Below are 15,972 nucleotides of genomic sequence, written 5' to 3'. Positions count from 1 at the left end.
GTGTTCCATGTTTCTTCACCTAAATGCTGATTTCAAACTGTAGTGCCAGAGAAGACTCGTGAGAGTCCCTTGGACAGCATGGAGATCAAACCAGTCAGTCCTAAAAGAAACCAGTCCTCAATATTGATTGAAAGGACTGATGCTGAAGCTCTAATATTTTTGTCTTCTGAAGTGAAGAACTGACTCATTGGAAAAGACCCTGATGCTGGGAAAGACTGAGGGCAGGAGGAGAAGAGGGTGTCAGAGGATGAGATGGTTGAATGGCATCACTGACTCAATGGACACTTGCTGTACTTAGTCACTCAGTTGTGTCCAGCTCTTGGCAACCCCATGGACTGCAGCCCACCAGGCCCCCTCTGTCCATGGGATTCTCCAGGCAAGAATACTGGAGTGGGTTGCCATGCCCTCCTCCAGGAGATCTTCCCAATCCAAGGATCAAACCCAGGTCTTCCACATTGCATGCAGATTCTTTACTGTCTGAGCTACCAGGGAAGCCCCTCAATGGACATGAATTTGGACAATTTGATCCCTCCTGGTGAGGGACCAGGAGGCCTTCTGTGCTGCAGTCCATGGGCTTGTGAAGAGTCAGACACAACTGAGTGGCTGAACAGCAACAGCAAAAGGCTGGTTAACAAGATTCAAAATGGCAAGTTCACCAAGTTAAATTAGCAGCTCCACTGTTGACTCCTTTTGGGGGGAAGAAAATTTACAAGCCCGCGCCCCAGCAAACGCTCCTTGCTGTGTGTTGTTACTGCAGTCGTTTTAGTAGAAGGTTTTCTGCACAAGTTGTTATAAAGATCTCCTTTGGTATCACCCAGGAGATTCCAAGCATTCCTTAGCTGTGTGAGTCATTCTGGAATAAACAAATGCTGCTTTTCATCTTACTGATGGCGAGATTAAGCCATTTCATTTTATAGACATCATATCTAATGACTTTTTAAATCAGCTTTTCTTAGTATTTTCGCCATGAGTGCAGTGAGATGTGGCGGTCAGCTGAAATGTTTGTGCCTTTCTACAGGTCACCAAACAGTGGTGTTACTGGCAACACCACAGCAAAGTAATAATAAAACTTAAGAAATTTTTGGGTCTCTGATCATATTGACTGGCGGAGGAAATGGCGACCCACTCCAGGATTCTTGCCTGTGAAATCCCATGGACAGAGGAGCCTGGCGGGCTAGAGTCCAAGGGGTCGCTGAGAGTCGGACACGACTGAGCAGCTGAACGACAGCAGCAGCAGTCCCAGTGGCGCATTCAGTCCTCGTTCACAGGAACTTGGCTTAGAGACTACTCCTGGCCCCATTTTTCACTGGAGAAAACAGACTCAGAGAGGCGAGGTCACACAGGTTAGCAGGTGACTAAGCCAGCAGCCAGCCTGTCTTCCAGCTGAAACAGAAACTCTTAACCTGACACCACCCATCTGACCCAACCCTCACATTTTTAATATGGCAAAACTCTGCCGAATAACTATGAAATTTCTTAGGTTCTGCAGTTATTGGTAAAATGTGATATATAGTCCCATCCTATCGGGAAAGCAAGAAGTCTTTGTCTGAGTGGAGACTGATGTGTTTATCTGAAAGCTGAAGGCAATTCTTGATTGCCCTTCTCCCAAGAAAGCAAACAGGGAAATGTTCTTTTTAATCCAGTGAGAAAGGTTGTTCTAGTCAAAAGAAATCTTATTACTCCGAGTGCTAAACTAGAACATGAAAACACCCGAGCTGGCATCCCCTCACATCCTGCTTGCAGTGCTTTATGCTAAATGGGGAGGCAGGAGGCAGCTGCGGGTGAGAAGCGAGACCGCTGATGGGAATGCCAGGATGAGCAGGGTGTTGACGTTTATCTCAGGAAAGGTGTGAAGGAGCCTGACTGGTCCTCGGTAAAACAGATGGAACCTGAGTGGCGTGGAAGCACGGCTGAGCCTTCTGAATGCCTGCCCTACCACTTGGGCCACCGCGAGCCCGTTTCCTGCCGCCTCCCGAGTTCCCTGCGCTCACTTGTGAAACAAGGGGCAGCGGTGACCTCAGAGCCGCTGGGCGCAGGGAGGGCCTGGAACCCAGCGAAGGCCTTCACCCTGTGAGTTCTCACCGGAGCTTGAGAGACAGGAGAGAAGGGGGCGGAGGATGGAAAAGAATGGAAGGAGCAAGAAATTGGGTATTTTAAATTTATTTTGGGGTGCTCAAGAATTGATGAAACCTCCCTCCAAAATCTGGAGAGGCAGTGGGGTGCTGACCATTTCCCTCAGTAGGGACGAGCAGGAGGCAGGGAGCAGAAATCAGCTGTGCCCGCGGTCACATCCGTAAGTGAAGGGCAGGGCGACCCCCAGAGAGAGGGCCCCCACCGCAGGCCCGACCTTCCCTGGGAGGCGGGCTGGGCTGACCGCACGGCGCTGTGCGTGCCCCGCAGCGTAAAGCTGACGTGCGTGTGAGCGCGCGCGCATGTTTCCATCTGCGAACTGGCGCTCGAGAAGCGCTGGCCCACAACCCAGTCAGTTCAAAGCAGCAGATGATTTAAAAATAAACACTGTGAGACGGAACTGCGGGCTGACTTTCACTGTTTTCCCGAGATAGTTTGCTGGAATCTCTAGCTCGTATCTCAGCTGAGGGGACTGCCGAAAGCAAAGCTGCTTAACTGTTTATCAGATTTTTTAAAAAATCCTTCTCTCAAAAAAAAAAAAAAAGGTGAACGCATTAGTAATGAATGCATGGTACCTAGGGGAGCATCAGGTTAAATTTGGAAAATATTTTAAATATTTTCCTCCCTTGAAGGAACTTACTTCATCCTTAAGATTTTATCAAGCTGTAGGACCTCGTGGCTCGTGGCCCCTGCACCCTTGGGGACCCGGGACGGTGCCCCCCGACTCCCCCCAGGATGCTCAGTGTCCCCCCGATGGGGACGCTGGCACCCTCCCTGGGCACATTCCTGGGAGTTCCCATCAGAACCACATGTTTGTTCTTTTTTATCTTAATATTAACTTTGCCTTTTCATCTTTCATGTGGTCTTCCCCACTCAACTGACTTACCTGGTGGCCATTTTTCAAAGGGAAATCTTGCCGTCTTACAGGAATGTAGACAGTGTGGAGAAGTGCTGGTGGAGCCCACCCACGGCCCCCCACGCCCCCGCTGGTGCAGAGCGGAGCCCAGGCGCAGCCCCCTGCCCGTGCCCCGGTCTTCCCTCCCTGCCCAGCCACCCGGAGGGCACGTGCACCCCTCTGACTCCTAGGATCTTTTCTTCAGTGTTTGCCAAACCCTGCCAAGGACATTGTACTTTAAAGAAGAGTTTTATGAAAATCTTGACTATACTATGATCTGAAAAACAAGAGTTAAAAATGAAAGCCTACTCTCTATTTAGAATCCTGTTATTTTTGAGACCTGGTAAGACCACTGACGTTTATGCAGAGTGTATCATAGCTCTCAGTGGTTAGGTTGTTCCCAGCATTAGCTCCATATAGCTTTCCTTTTGCGTCCCCATATACTAATTTTCAATATCCACGTGGAAACGTTCTAACCCACTTCCTCTAAAGCTAACACGGGGTAGACGTTTAGTTGAGTTATAGCATTTTGTTCTATGATTTTTAATATGATTAAATCAAAACCAGGAGGGTTTGATTATGATTGTGTGTGTCCGTTTTTGTTTTTCTGAGAAACTTTTTGAATTATCATTCTATGAAAAGACTGTGTGTGCGAGCTCAGTCATGTCCAACTCTTTATGGCCCCATAGACTGTAGCTCTCCAGGCTCCTCTGTCCATGGAATTTTCCAGGCAAGAATCCTGGAGTGGGTTGCCATTTCCTCCTCCAGGGGATCTTCCCAACCCAAGAATCAAACCTGTGTGTCCTGCATTAGCAGGTGGATTCTTTACCACTGAGCCTCGTGGGAAGCCCTGTGAAACCCTATGAAAAGACTAGATTATCTCAATGTAATCACTGAGGTATTATATCACTGATTATATTATAATCATAGTATAATCGTGGATCATAGTTCCACGACTTCAGTATCTATCAAGTGCCAGTAATGTGCACCGAAGAGAAGATACTCTCTCACAGGCGAGGGCTACAGCCGAGACCTGCTTAACTAGTTAGCGTGATTACTTCTCAGTCTCAGAGTAAACCTAAAACTGCTTCTAAGTTATCCACATTTCGGTCACCTCTCTAAATCGATCACATCTGTCAGCCTCTCAATTTCATTGTGAGGCATTTTACCTAAAGTGTTTTGAAACTCTTCCTGAATCATCATAAGTTTTAAAATGCAACTTTCCAAAGATAATTTCATTATTTCTCCCAGAGGCATCTCATTATTCCCGCAAAGAATGTAAGGTTTCCTTTTCTAACAAAAGCAAGCGTGTTTCCTTCAGAACATCCTGCCCTTCACCCGTTGTTCCTTCCAAAACATGCAGTAACTTCTTTTTGATGAATGCATGTCATAAATCTTCTAAAAGGAAGAAACCCACATCTCATGTCCTTGTGGTCATTTGAAGAGCTCCCCAATTTTTTTTTTTAATCTTCAGTCTTGGTCAGTTAGAAGCAAATCTAAATCTTAGTAATTCGTAAAGACACGAAATTACTTTGTGCTTTAACAGTGCCTCGTGTAATCATGGTGAGGGATGCACAAATCAACGTGTGATGAATTGGCACAGAAACAAGCACACATGCACGGTGAGCGCGCTACAGAACGCAGCTCTCGCTCCTGCCACGCTCTAGTCTACTCAAGTTGAAACGCTGCAGTAGCCATAGAAATAGTTATTTTTACTATTTGGCCCCAAGTTATTATGAAATATCCATCTTGGGTTTCATGTTGGGCCAAGGAAATCTGGCTCCTCCTTATCTCTGGCTCCTCTGGCTCTGTGACTGCGAGCTGATCATTCTGTGCCTCAGTTTTTGACATTTACTCTAAGAATTTAACCTTCCCTGTTTCGTGGAAGTGCTATAAGAATGAACTGAATTGATGCCAACTTGGAAACATTTAATCAGAATTCAAAAAACAGATGAAAACATCTTCGTTCTCAGTAAATGAATCCCTCTGCTCCTTGCAGAAGGTTCCAGTTTGCACTTTAGAATGTAATATATTTTGTCATTTATTTCACACTTGTCTTCTATTTGATTATTTTCAAATTCTAAGTGTTGAACTCAGCCACAGTGAGCTTGTGCACTTCTCAAAGCATAAATGTTCCTTTTTGGGGTAAATGCTCTCTTTTTGTCAGCGTGTGTGAGCTCAGTCATTCAGTCGTGCCCGACTCTTCAGCCCTGTGGATTGTAGCCCACCAGGCTCCTCTGTCCAGGCAAGAACACTGGAGTGGATTGCCATGCTCTTCTCCAGGGCATCTTCCCAACCCACGGACTGTACCCGCAGGTCTTGTGTCTCCCGCTTTGGCAGGCTGGGAAGTCCGTGTCAGTCGTAACAGCTAATGTTTCTACAGGACTTGGCTTCTGGAAGACTCCAGACAGTTTTTGTTTACTGCCTCACAATACTGTACTCTAGTTTTGTTATCAAAACACAGTTGAAAAACTGAGCTTCAAGGAAAACACAGAACTAAGTGGTCCAGTGTTTCTCACCAACCAGCCCTTCTCCAGTAGACCCAAAAGTATAAGGGCCTAACCCACGATGAAAGTTTCTTCTTCTTTTATTAGAAGGGAAAACTGTTACCTCCTTCTGAAAGGAAGTTTGTTGAACTGCTGTTGAATTTTAAAGGAAAAGGAGACATCCGAACCCAAAGAAGAGTAAAGCTTCCAGTAAACCTGTTAAAGAGAAAAGGCCCTCACCCGATTATTCGAAACCACAGAGGGGACCCCGTGACCGAAGAGAGCCAGTCCTCGAATGTAGAGAAGCCACAGCAGTCTATATGAGTCAGGAAGAGAGCAACCTGTTGGGAGCGCTATCAGGATAAACTCCTCTTCAATCCCGAAACCTTGTTTAGAAGGAAGAGAGGGCAGGAGCTCGCTGAGAGGAAGCGCCTAGCACAGCAGCCCGCCCAGGCAGTGGTCAGGACTCTGCCTGTGTCCTGGTCTCGAGCTGGGTCTGCCTCTGTGTCCCACTCTGTGAAGACGGGTGATGACAGTGCTGGCCGCACAGGAGTGACTGACACAGGAGCGGAGGTGCTTAGCACAGTACACGAGCGTGAGCGCACACTCAGAGGCCGCTGTGTAGAACTAGGTGGCTATGAAGAATGGACTCTCTGATGATTTTTTTTGGTTATTAGAGTTCAAAGTATTATGAAAGGCAAAATAGCTTTTTTTTTTTTTTTCCTACTCCAGCAAGACTGTTTCTCGGTAAAATAAATCCTGACACATTTCATATTTTCGGGATCACAGATGTTCTTTCCCCTGATGAGTAAATACTGTGGAATGTTGTAGTGGGAACGGCTTCCAGGCGTGTTTGGCTCAGCAGTTGCTCACCATTCACAGCTTTCCCGTGTGGAGTCTCATGCACGGGTGCGCGGGGCGCTAGCTGTGGCCGCGCCTCCCTGCGCGCCCGGCAGGCTGGGTGCACGAGGCGGGCTGTGTCCGAGGCCCGAGTCGCAGCGTGCGCTCTCGTTGCAGGTGATCGCCGAGCTGCAGGGCACCGTCTCCTCGCTGCGGGAGGACAGCAGCCGGCAGCAGCTCGCGGCCGAGCGGCGGCTCCAGGAGGTCGTGCGCAAGTTTGAAGACGAGAAGCAGCAGCTGATCAGAGAGAACGAGCGAGCTGTCAAGGTAAGGCGCTTTCACGTGGCTGCCGGCAGGCGAGGCAGCCGCAGGCACCCTTGTCCAGCGCGCCCCCTGGCCTCGCGTGCGCTGGGCTCTGATGCAGCCGGCCCTGCGAGGCCACGTGCCCGCAGGGACAGGCCACCTCAAGCCCAGCACGCCCACAGCCGATACATGCTTGAGAGCCACCCCATGCCCACCCCAGGCTCCTTGGAGCTGCCTCTGGCCAGAGCGAGCGCGTTGGCACTGCTGGCAGGTAAACGCACGGGCAGCTCCCGTTTACCTGCCCCTGCGCGCCACGTCCCCCAGCACTGCCCGGGTCTGATGCGCGGACACCCGCTCTATGGCGGCCCGCCTCCGACGGCCGGGTGATCCCCTGGGCCGGTCCTGACTTCACCGCAGAGAACATGGATGAAAGCGTCTGTGTCATTTGGGGTTTAATGTGAGGGTGAGAGTCTGGAGCCTTTATAAGTAACATTTAAAGAGAAAGTGTGTGTTAAAGAATTCCCGGCAAAAGGCTGTTTCTCGGTCATTTGATTTTGTTACAACGGTGCTGAGCGCAGGTAGGGTGATCACATCAGAGCGTTTGGGCTTTGTCTCGCCTCTTCTGCCCAGTGTCTCCGTCTCTCTTCTGGCCTGTTGTCGGCCATCCCTGTGATTTGGGGGAAAGTCAGTGTCCGCGTCGCTTGCTTTTTCATATATACCCTTTACGCTGGGCAGCGCGAATAGAAGCAAAAACCTTAAGATGTGGACAAAACCTTCCAGGCCAGCACACCCTGCCTCCTGACCAGGGGTGAGGACCTGTTTGCTCCTTCATGAGATTTTCCCTATATTTTTCCACCTGTGAGCATTTCTTTCCCCCCTACATGTGATGAGACACAAAAAAGTGTTTCTTTTTTCATATTCTGATAATTTTTTTTAATCTTTGAATTTCCATTCATAAATGCAGGAAAAAGTCCGCATTGGTCTGTAGAACTCTTTTGCTTTGTATGAACTGTTGACTACTTTCTTTCAACTCTTTTTCTATATAAAGATTTCATTTTAAGTGAATTTCTTTTCCACTTGAAATCCAAATACTGCGTTGTAGGTAATTGCCAAATTTTAAATAAATAAATGGATCCCAACATATGCAAAATGGAAAACATCAATTTACTCCATAACAACATAATTTCTAGTATTCTTTCTTAAAGATTAAAAAAATCTTGAAAGAAATATAATTCATATTTGCCTAGTTTTGTTTATTTTTGCAGTGGTAACCTGTTTACCTGTTACAACGGAAAAACCTGATCCTAATTTCCAGCCAACCGTCAGATCATAAAAGCTGAAGCTGAAGTTAAATGATGAGAGACATACATTGACACAATACACTGGGCTTCCCCGATGACTCGGCGGGCAGAGAGTCTGCCTGCGGTGCAGGAGACACAGTGGATGCGGGTTCGGTCCCTGGGTTGGGAAGATTCCCTGGAGAAGGAAATGGCAACTCGCTCCAGTATTCTTGCCTGGAAAACCCTATGGACAGAGGAGCCTGGCAGGCTGCAGTCCAAAGGGTCTCAAAGAGACAGATAAGACTAAGTACACAGGCATGGCATCCATATACATACATATATGTATATATATGTAACATATAATGACCAAAGCTTAGATGCCTGAAAATAATTAAAATTACAATGTAGATAAGGTGTGTTTGAGTTTTGATTCATTCATTTATACTCTGGTGAAGTGCATGACTTTTTCTTTACTGACCTATAGCAGTGTTAATGTGTTAACACTTGTTGCCTTGCTTTTTTTTTTTAGGCTATGTCACAAAAATAAGAATGAGAGCTAGTATTTCTTCAACAAGTACTGTGTACCAGGCTTTCTGCCAAACCTTTCCTTTCATCCCATGTTCCGTTGTCTCATTTAAGTCTTATAAGTAGTCTTGTCGAGGAAGGCATTTCCATCGTCCCATCTTACAGATGGAAGAGTCAAGGCTCTGGGGTGATGTGACCAGCGAGGACAGGTTCAGTGTCTTCTGAGGCAAGAGCCTCAGCGACTTCACCGTGCACAGAAGCCCCGTGCCCACACTGCCTGTGACAGCGAGTCATGCCCGGTGCATCGGTGAGCGCGGGAGCCCTCGCTCTCGTTTCCTGGCTGCCTGAAGGCGGGTAGTACCTTTGCAGCAGTTGTTCCTCTCGGCATTCTAGTCATGCTTGTTTTGTAGACGCAGATTCGCGAACGGAGTTAGGTACTCGAGAGAGACACAGTCACCAAGTCCATGTGTCTGCGTATACACTCAAGGAAGCCGACGAGGACCTGCGGTTTGTAGTGCTAGACACCAGCGTAGTTAAATGTCGGTTGTCAGCAGTGCTGTAAGAACAGTGTGTGCGCTGCCTGTGAAGTGTGCCTCTGCCCACCTTCCGGGTTGGAGGATGGGGTGGGCGGTAGACCCAGCAGCAGACCAAGCAGGCCACCGGAGGGTTCCCGTGGGTACACGGGCCTTTCGTCACAGTGAGGCTTTAGGGGAAGACGGAGGTGTTGAGTAGGCTGAAAAACCCACTTACAGGGCCGCCAATCTGGAGAATAGTGCAGAGTACCCCTCACTATTCAGTCACCCCGGAGGCATGCTGTTTCCAGGATCCACCCTGCGTGGCAGGTAAAGACGCGCCCAGAGCTTTAGCCGGAAGGACGCCCCTTCCCGCGCTCACATGCCTATCATGGAGCTCCCGTTCCGGGAAAGGCCCCCACAGCACCAGCGTTCCCATCTCCTTTCGGTGCTGTTCTTTCCACCCTAGCACATCAGCTGAAAACTGAGCAATGTAGAAAACGACGCTGCAGAAGGATACTGAAGGATCTGAAAGATGTTCACAAGACAGTTTTCAATGAAAATGCAATTTACAAAACATTAAGTGCATAAGAGGTCGTCTTTGCCCCCCCCCCCCCCCCCGCCAAAAGTATATATAAAGAGAAGAAAGGCTGGAATTATGTGTCAGCATTTTGCTGGTGGATACTGTTAGTGGTGGAATTTGTGGTAATTTTCCTCTCTTAGCTCTATACTTTAGTTCTTTTTTAAATTAATTAATTTATTTTAATTGGAGAATAATTACTTTACAATATTGTGATGGTTTTTGCCATACTCAACATGAATTGGCCACAGGTATACAAGTGTCCCCCCCCCCCCGATACTTTAGTTCTAACAACACTTTGACAACATGACACAGTAAAAATTGTTTGCTAGAAAAGAAAAGGCCTTAGCCTGAAGGAGTTCAGAGATGGACGTCAGGGAGTCCTGCAGCTGAGACCCACGGCGGGCATGAGCCTCGCTGTCTAGGAGACAAGGAGGGGAGCATGCTATGAAGGGGAACTCCTGGGGCATAGAGACTTCTAGAAACACGGTCATGCAAGCAGATCCTTTACGCTGAAGTACACCCCGTCTCCAGAGCAGAAGTCCTCATCACTGTTCACTGCTTCAGTTCATCCTCACCTTCAGAGGCAAGCTTCTGAAGAGATCTGTTGCTGCTATGTAACAAGTCACCCCAGAACCTGGGGGTTTACAGCGACAGCTGTTTTGTGCACCAGTCTTCGCGTCAGGAACGTGCGCGGGGGCGGGCGGGCGGCTCTGCTCAGCAAGCGGCGTGGGGTGCGCCCTGGTCAGCGTACTTCTCCCAGAAGCTGGGCTGGGCTGCAGTGCCCAGGACCGTGCATGGCCTCTTTTGTTTTGTTTTAAGAAAATCTACTCTATTGTTTTTATAAAAATGGATAATGGCATATGCTCATGAATAATTCCAAGTGCAGTGGGGAAAGGGAAAAATACCTGAAGTCACGGCAGAGTTCATCACCCAGAAGCAGCCAACCACCTTAGCAGTCAGGTGAGGTCATCACAGATGCCTGACTACTGCAGGGAGAAAGGAGATCCAGATGGACTGGTGAGCTGGGTTCACCCGCTAGATTCTGTATTTGTGTTAGGCTTAGAAAAATCTCAAGTTGATTTTACTTAAATTCGGCAGATGGGTGAATCTAGAGTGAAACAGGAAGAACTGTTAAACTGGGGCAGAATTTGAGTTTTGGCTGAAGACTGAGTTCTAGAATAACACACGTGCTCCCTTGACCCTCGTCACTCCTCCTGCTTGGGGTGCACACGGTCTGGGCTTGCGACACGCACAGTTTGTCTCTAGCCATAACCTTACTTCATACCCACACTGTCTCTAAAGGACGTGGTACTTCCCACCAGGCCGTTTATAGTCAGCCTTCCACACTCCCACCCCCAAACTCCTAACTTTCATGTGGTTCCAAATGGGCAGGATTTCATGGGCAAGTGGTTCCTTCAAGACTCACGGTGCTGCCTTCCCCGGGTTTTTCCATGTTTAAGAATGTCTTCTGGGACATCCCTGGTGATCCAGCGGTTAGGAATCCACCTTCCAACGCAGGGTGTGAGGGTTCGATCCCTAGTTGGGGAACTAAGATCCCACGTGCCTTACAGCAAAAAAAAAAAAGGCAACATGAAAACAACAGAAGCAATATTGTAACAAATTCAGTAAAGACTAAAAGTGACCCATATCAAAAAAAAAAATCTTAAAATAAGTTTTTAAAAAGTCTGCTGATTAACCCTTATGTTTGAATAACCTGTGAGATGGACATAGTATCCTTATCTTCATTTTCACCTGAAAACTTGGATGTTGCTCACGTGGCACATAAAGCTGCCGTGGAGAAAACTAGGCAAGGTTGAGCTTTCCCAGGTCCGCAGTTTGCTGTTTCTAGGGGATTCCTGAAGAAGTCTGTCTTTATCGTTAAGCTTAATAGAGTAACACGGATAAATTATGCTTTTAACCAGGATCCCCCTAAATGCTAAGCATTCCGTATCAACTGTCTCTGAAGTGCAGCGAACCTCCCCTCCATATAACACTTGCTGGTAGAGTCTCTGCATTTTCTGGAGCCTAGGGAAGGGGCGGAAGAGCTGGAGCAGAGGGCGCTCACAGGCTGGTCAGGCTGACTGCTCTTTGAGTTCACACTGCCTTAAAGGGTGTGCGGGCAGCGGCATGTCACCCTGGGGATTGAGTTGTCCCAATTTGGTGTCCATATGCTGTAGTTTTTCCAGTAGTCATGTACAGACATGAGAGTTAGACCTTAAGGAAGGCCGAGCACTGAAGAATTGATGCTTTCAAACTCTGGTGCTGGACTAGACACTTGAGAGTCCCTTGGACAGCAAGGAGATCAAACCAGTCAATCCTAAAGGAAATCAGTCCTGAACATGCATTGGAAAAACTTAAGCTGATGCTTAAGCTGAATCTCCTATACTTTGGCCAACTGATGTGAGGAGCCAGCTCATTGGAAAAAACCCTGATGCTGGGAAAGATTGAGGGCAGGAGGGGGAGGAGGCAACAGGCAGCAGAGGATGAGACGGTTAGATGGCATCATCAACTTAGTGGACATGGGTTTGTGCAAACTCCGGGAGATGGTAAAGGACAGGGAGTGTGCCGCAGTCCGTGGGGTTGCAAAGAGTCAGACACAATTTAGCAACTGAACAGCAATGGTTTCAATCTCTGATGTAGTAAATATTATAGATACAACCCACATACACAAAACCTCTTTGGGGTTCTTAATTTCTTAAAAGTGTAAAGGGGACCAGAGACCAAATCCTTTGAGAGTCGCTTGTGTAGACGTTGCCCTTCTCTCGACCTTGTTGACCGCCTGCTCTCTACCTTCGTGCTCACCGTGGTGATACGGTCTCCGTGTAGAGTCCTTTCCCTTAAGGTTTCAGTGTCATCTTCTGTGACGTGTCTGAGTGAGAAGCCATGCCAGGTTTGTTCCTTCCTCTACTGAAGTTTCCACTGCACCCTGATGCTGTCCCCACGTCCTCATCTGAAACCTTGCTGTGGGACATGTTTTGCACCCCGGGATCTGCACGTCTAGGGAGGTGACGTGGAGCTCGTCGTTATCTGTGGGTAGGGGCAACATGCGGCACCCAGACCCACGTGCGGCGTGACGCATACGAACCCCCTGAGCGGACGGACAGAAACTCCCTCGCACCTTCCAGAACAGTCGGTGGTCTTGAGAGGACTTGGGGATTGCAAAGAGGAGGTCGTGTCTGGATTCTGCTTCCTTCTGCTGCCGAGCAGACCCTAAGTTTCTTGAGCACAAGCGCTTACTGCCAGGTTTGTTTCAGTGGAAGTTCTGGAAATAGACTGAATAAATGAATGATGAAAAGTGAAAGTCGCTCAGTCGCGTCCGACTCTTTGTGACCCCGTGGACTGTACAGTGCATGGAGCTCTCCAGGCCGGAGTACTGGCGTGGGTAGCCGTTCTCTTCTCCAGGGCATCTTCCCAACCCAGGGGTGAACCCGAGTCTCCTGCATCGCAGGCGGATTCTTCAGCAGCTGATGTTACCTCTTAAATCAAGGCTCTGGAAGGAAGCACATGCCTTCACTCTGGAGTCGCGCTGCTGGCGGCAGCGAGCTCGGGAGTGCTTTGTGCTGCAGTAGCAGAAGCTCGAACACGGCTCCGATTTGGGCTGGCAGGTTTGTGTTTTGCCTCCCAGGCAGATTCTAATCAAACCCCCTCGCCGTGTTTACACAGCATCTCTGTTCCCCAAACCCCAGGCTGCCCACCAGAGCCGGCCATCTGAGCGTCCGTCAGCACTGCCCCTGAACTCACACCGGTTGGCGGGGGATGTAGGCAGAGGCAGTTCTGCAGGAGGACCGGGAGCTCTCCTCCAGCATCGGGCACCCCCAGGCCGAGTCCTGTCTGTGAAGCTGGTGGATTGAAAGTGCCTCGCTGTGAAGCCAGATGTCCGAGCAGAGATTTCACATCACAGAGAGGTGTTGTAAAATTTTCGCTTGTAGGTACAGAAAAGAGATTTTAGAGCTGGGATGCTCTTCTGCCTTGGCCACTGCCTGGAGTTTACGAGGAAAGATCGCTGCCAGGGGGCCGTCGAGCAATCTGGTCTGTGTTACCAGCAGGGCTGGAGGGAGGGGAAAGAGCATTTCATAAGGTTGGGCAATTGTTGCTGTGCTGAAAGCTCACAGGAATCCACTTCCCAGAGAATAAAATTACAGACCTCATTGCGGGATTTCAGGGACATTGAGAAACAGGGAGCAATCCCGGAGCCTGGCATCAGACAGCCCTGCTTGGAACCTGCTCACCAGCTAATTCCTATCTCCCCTGTGCTCATCCTAAGGGCGTGGAGGGCACGCTGTCTCGGTGCCCTCTGGAGCTGGAGTAATAATGCCAAGAAGAGAAATGGACCTTCCATCTCACCCAAGGTGATCGGCCTGCCCACGCGGAGAGGGAGACAGCCGTCCAGTCCTAACCGCGTCAACGGGAGCGCCGTTTCCCCAGGAAGGGTGCTCTGGGCGGCGGGCATGGGACGCGGCGATGGCTGAGCAGAGGGGGCGAGCGGTCTCCCCGCGAGTATGCCAGCCCCGCCTCTCCTCCAGCTCTGTTCTCTGGAAGATCTCTGCTCTACTTGAAGACAAGTCGAAGGTCATTTGTTCAGTGGAAAAAACCTTCAAGCACTGTGAAGAGCATTGTTAGCCCCTGGGCCCAGGCCTGTGTGTTATAACAGGGAGCCGAGCAGAGTCGGGTGAGTGAGTGTGAGAGCGCCTGCGGAGGGTGGACACGGGCAGGAGCAGGGGTCCTGCGCCAGCGCCTGTGCCTCGTGGAAGAGCCTGCAACCACCGCGCGGTCCAAACTGGGGACGGCTCTGCTCCCTCAGATGCTGGAATACAGGTGCATCCCTCAGCTTTTTTCCTTTCATATATGAAAAAATTAACAAATAACTGTTTGGAAATATTTTCATCCTTAATAATTCTGAACTAATCCGAAGCTGTTTCAAAGTCAGTATGATGACCTGAAATATGTGATTTCATCATTACCTAAGCAGCCACAGCTAAAGTGACTGAATGATTGCCGTGTCTTATAACATAGCCTTCCAGCTCCAGGCCCCATGGTTGCAAGGACCGTCCACCTCCCCAAGACGGGGCTAGAAGGCCAGACAGTGGACGGACGGCTCTCCACCATCCCTGATTCGCTTTCGAGCTGCCGGGCACCCTCCTGCTCTGCTTTCTCTGAGGCACCGAGTCAGCTCTCCCACGCGTCCCCCAGGCCCCTTTACTAATCCCAGCGTGATGTAGCCGTTGAGGCCTGAACCAGTGGTGTTTTCCCACCTCTAGCGCCCCCCCAACGCCACGCAGCATTGACCATATTGACCCACAACTTTCCCTCTAGAGCAGGGCTTGGAGAACCTTCCCCGAAAAGGGCTGGAGAGTGGATATTCTGGGGTCATACAGTCTCCGTCACAGTGACCCAGCTCCTGGTGCCGTGCTGTGCAAGCCTCAGACAGTTTGTTAACAAATGGGTGAGGCTGTATTCCAATAAAACTTTATTTAGGAGAACAGGCTTGAGTGAGGACATAGCCCACTGGCCGCAGTCTGCCCGCCGGGATCGGGGAGCTCACACCACTCCTGGTTGGCGGGTCTCCTCTGCTGGGCTCGCACCCCCTGCGTGGGCGGCCTCCGGTCCGGGCTGGGCTTTGCGGACCGTCTCCCAGCACAGTGCGCTCATCTCCCCTGTGACTCTCTGGCTGTCACTTCTGTCGAGATGCTCGCAGGAAGCCTCGCCTGACTGGTCAGTCCCCATGGCTCCCATCTTCTGCCGGAGATGCGCTGCCGCAACCTGCTCAGTAACTGCAGCCTCAAGTGAGCATCTCCAAGCCGGCTCCTCCTTCCCGCCCAGCGGGGTCACCCCCCAGCCGTGCTGTTTCCTGTTGGACACTTCAGGTTCGTCTTTGTCCTCTTGCCTTCATCCCCATTTATCTCAAGCGTGTCACTGGAGTCCTCGAAGGCATTCCTTACTCCTCCGTTAGGACCCTACTCAGAGCCCTTCTCAGCTCGCTATGGTGTAACACAGCCTCCCTCGGCTGCTGTCCCTGCCAGAAGGCTCTCAGCTCCGCCCAGCAGGAGGAGCTCTGCCAGAGCAGCCCTGGATCACTGGTTTCCCTGCCTCACAAGGAGAGCTTTGGGATCACCAGGAGGCGGCTCGCCCGCCAGAGGAGCAGAAGAGCAAAGCTATGGACGCAGGCTCACAGACGAAAAGTAACATCCAGTAAACGTGTAAGGACCGGCTGACTCTCATCCCTGATTTAAACTGTAAATCAGAACTGCGAAGGGCCTGGCTGCCGCCTGATGGGCGTGAATGCTGACCCTGAAAAAGTACCCAGTGATGCATGGTCACTGGAAGTTCAAATCGGCGCCGCCTCTGGAAGTCGGTGTGACGGAAGCTGCTGCTACGTCAGACGCACACGATTGGAACCTTTGGTGCCGCTCATAGGGGT

The 15,972-nt window shown here is 49.8% G+C and overlaps 1 protein-coding gene across 10 annotated transcripts in view; it reads left to right on the top strand.

Moving 5' to 3' along the window:
• CEP112 (centrosomal protein 112) overlaps positions 1-15,972 on the top strand; it is a 320,619-nt gene that overhangs the window by 250,244 nt on the left and 54,403 nt on the right. For 9 of the 10 annotated variants that reach the window (XM_024981122.2, XM_059878648.1, XM_059878651.1 and 6 more), the window contains one exon: positions 6,529-6,678. The exons of the other annotated variant lie outside the window; for it this stretch is intronic. In XM_024981122.2, coding sequence (XP_024836890.1) covers positions 6,529-6,678 — 150 coding nt within the window. The remainder of the gene's footprint in view (positions 1-6,528; positions 6,679-15,972) is intronic. 10 annotated transcript variants of the gene reach the window in all.

Source organism: Bos taurus, chromosome 19 (genome assembly GCF_002263795.3).
Source record: "Bos taurus isolate L1 Dominette 01449 registration number 42190680 breed Hereford chromosome 19, ARS-UCD2.0, whole genome shotgun sequence".
Classification (NCBI taxonomy): Eukaryota; Metazoa; Chordata; class Mammalia; order Artiodactyla; family Bovidae; genus Bos; species Bos taurus.
Note: the sequence above shows the minus strand (reverse complement) of the source record. Positions and strands in the feature narration are given on the sequence as shown.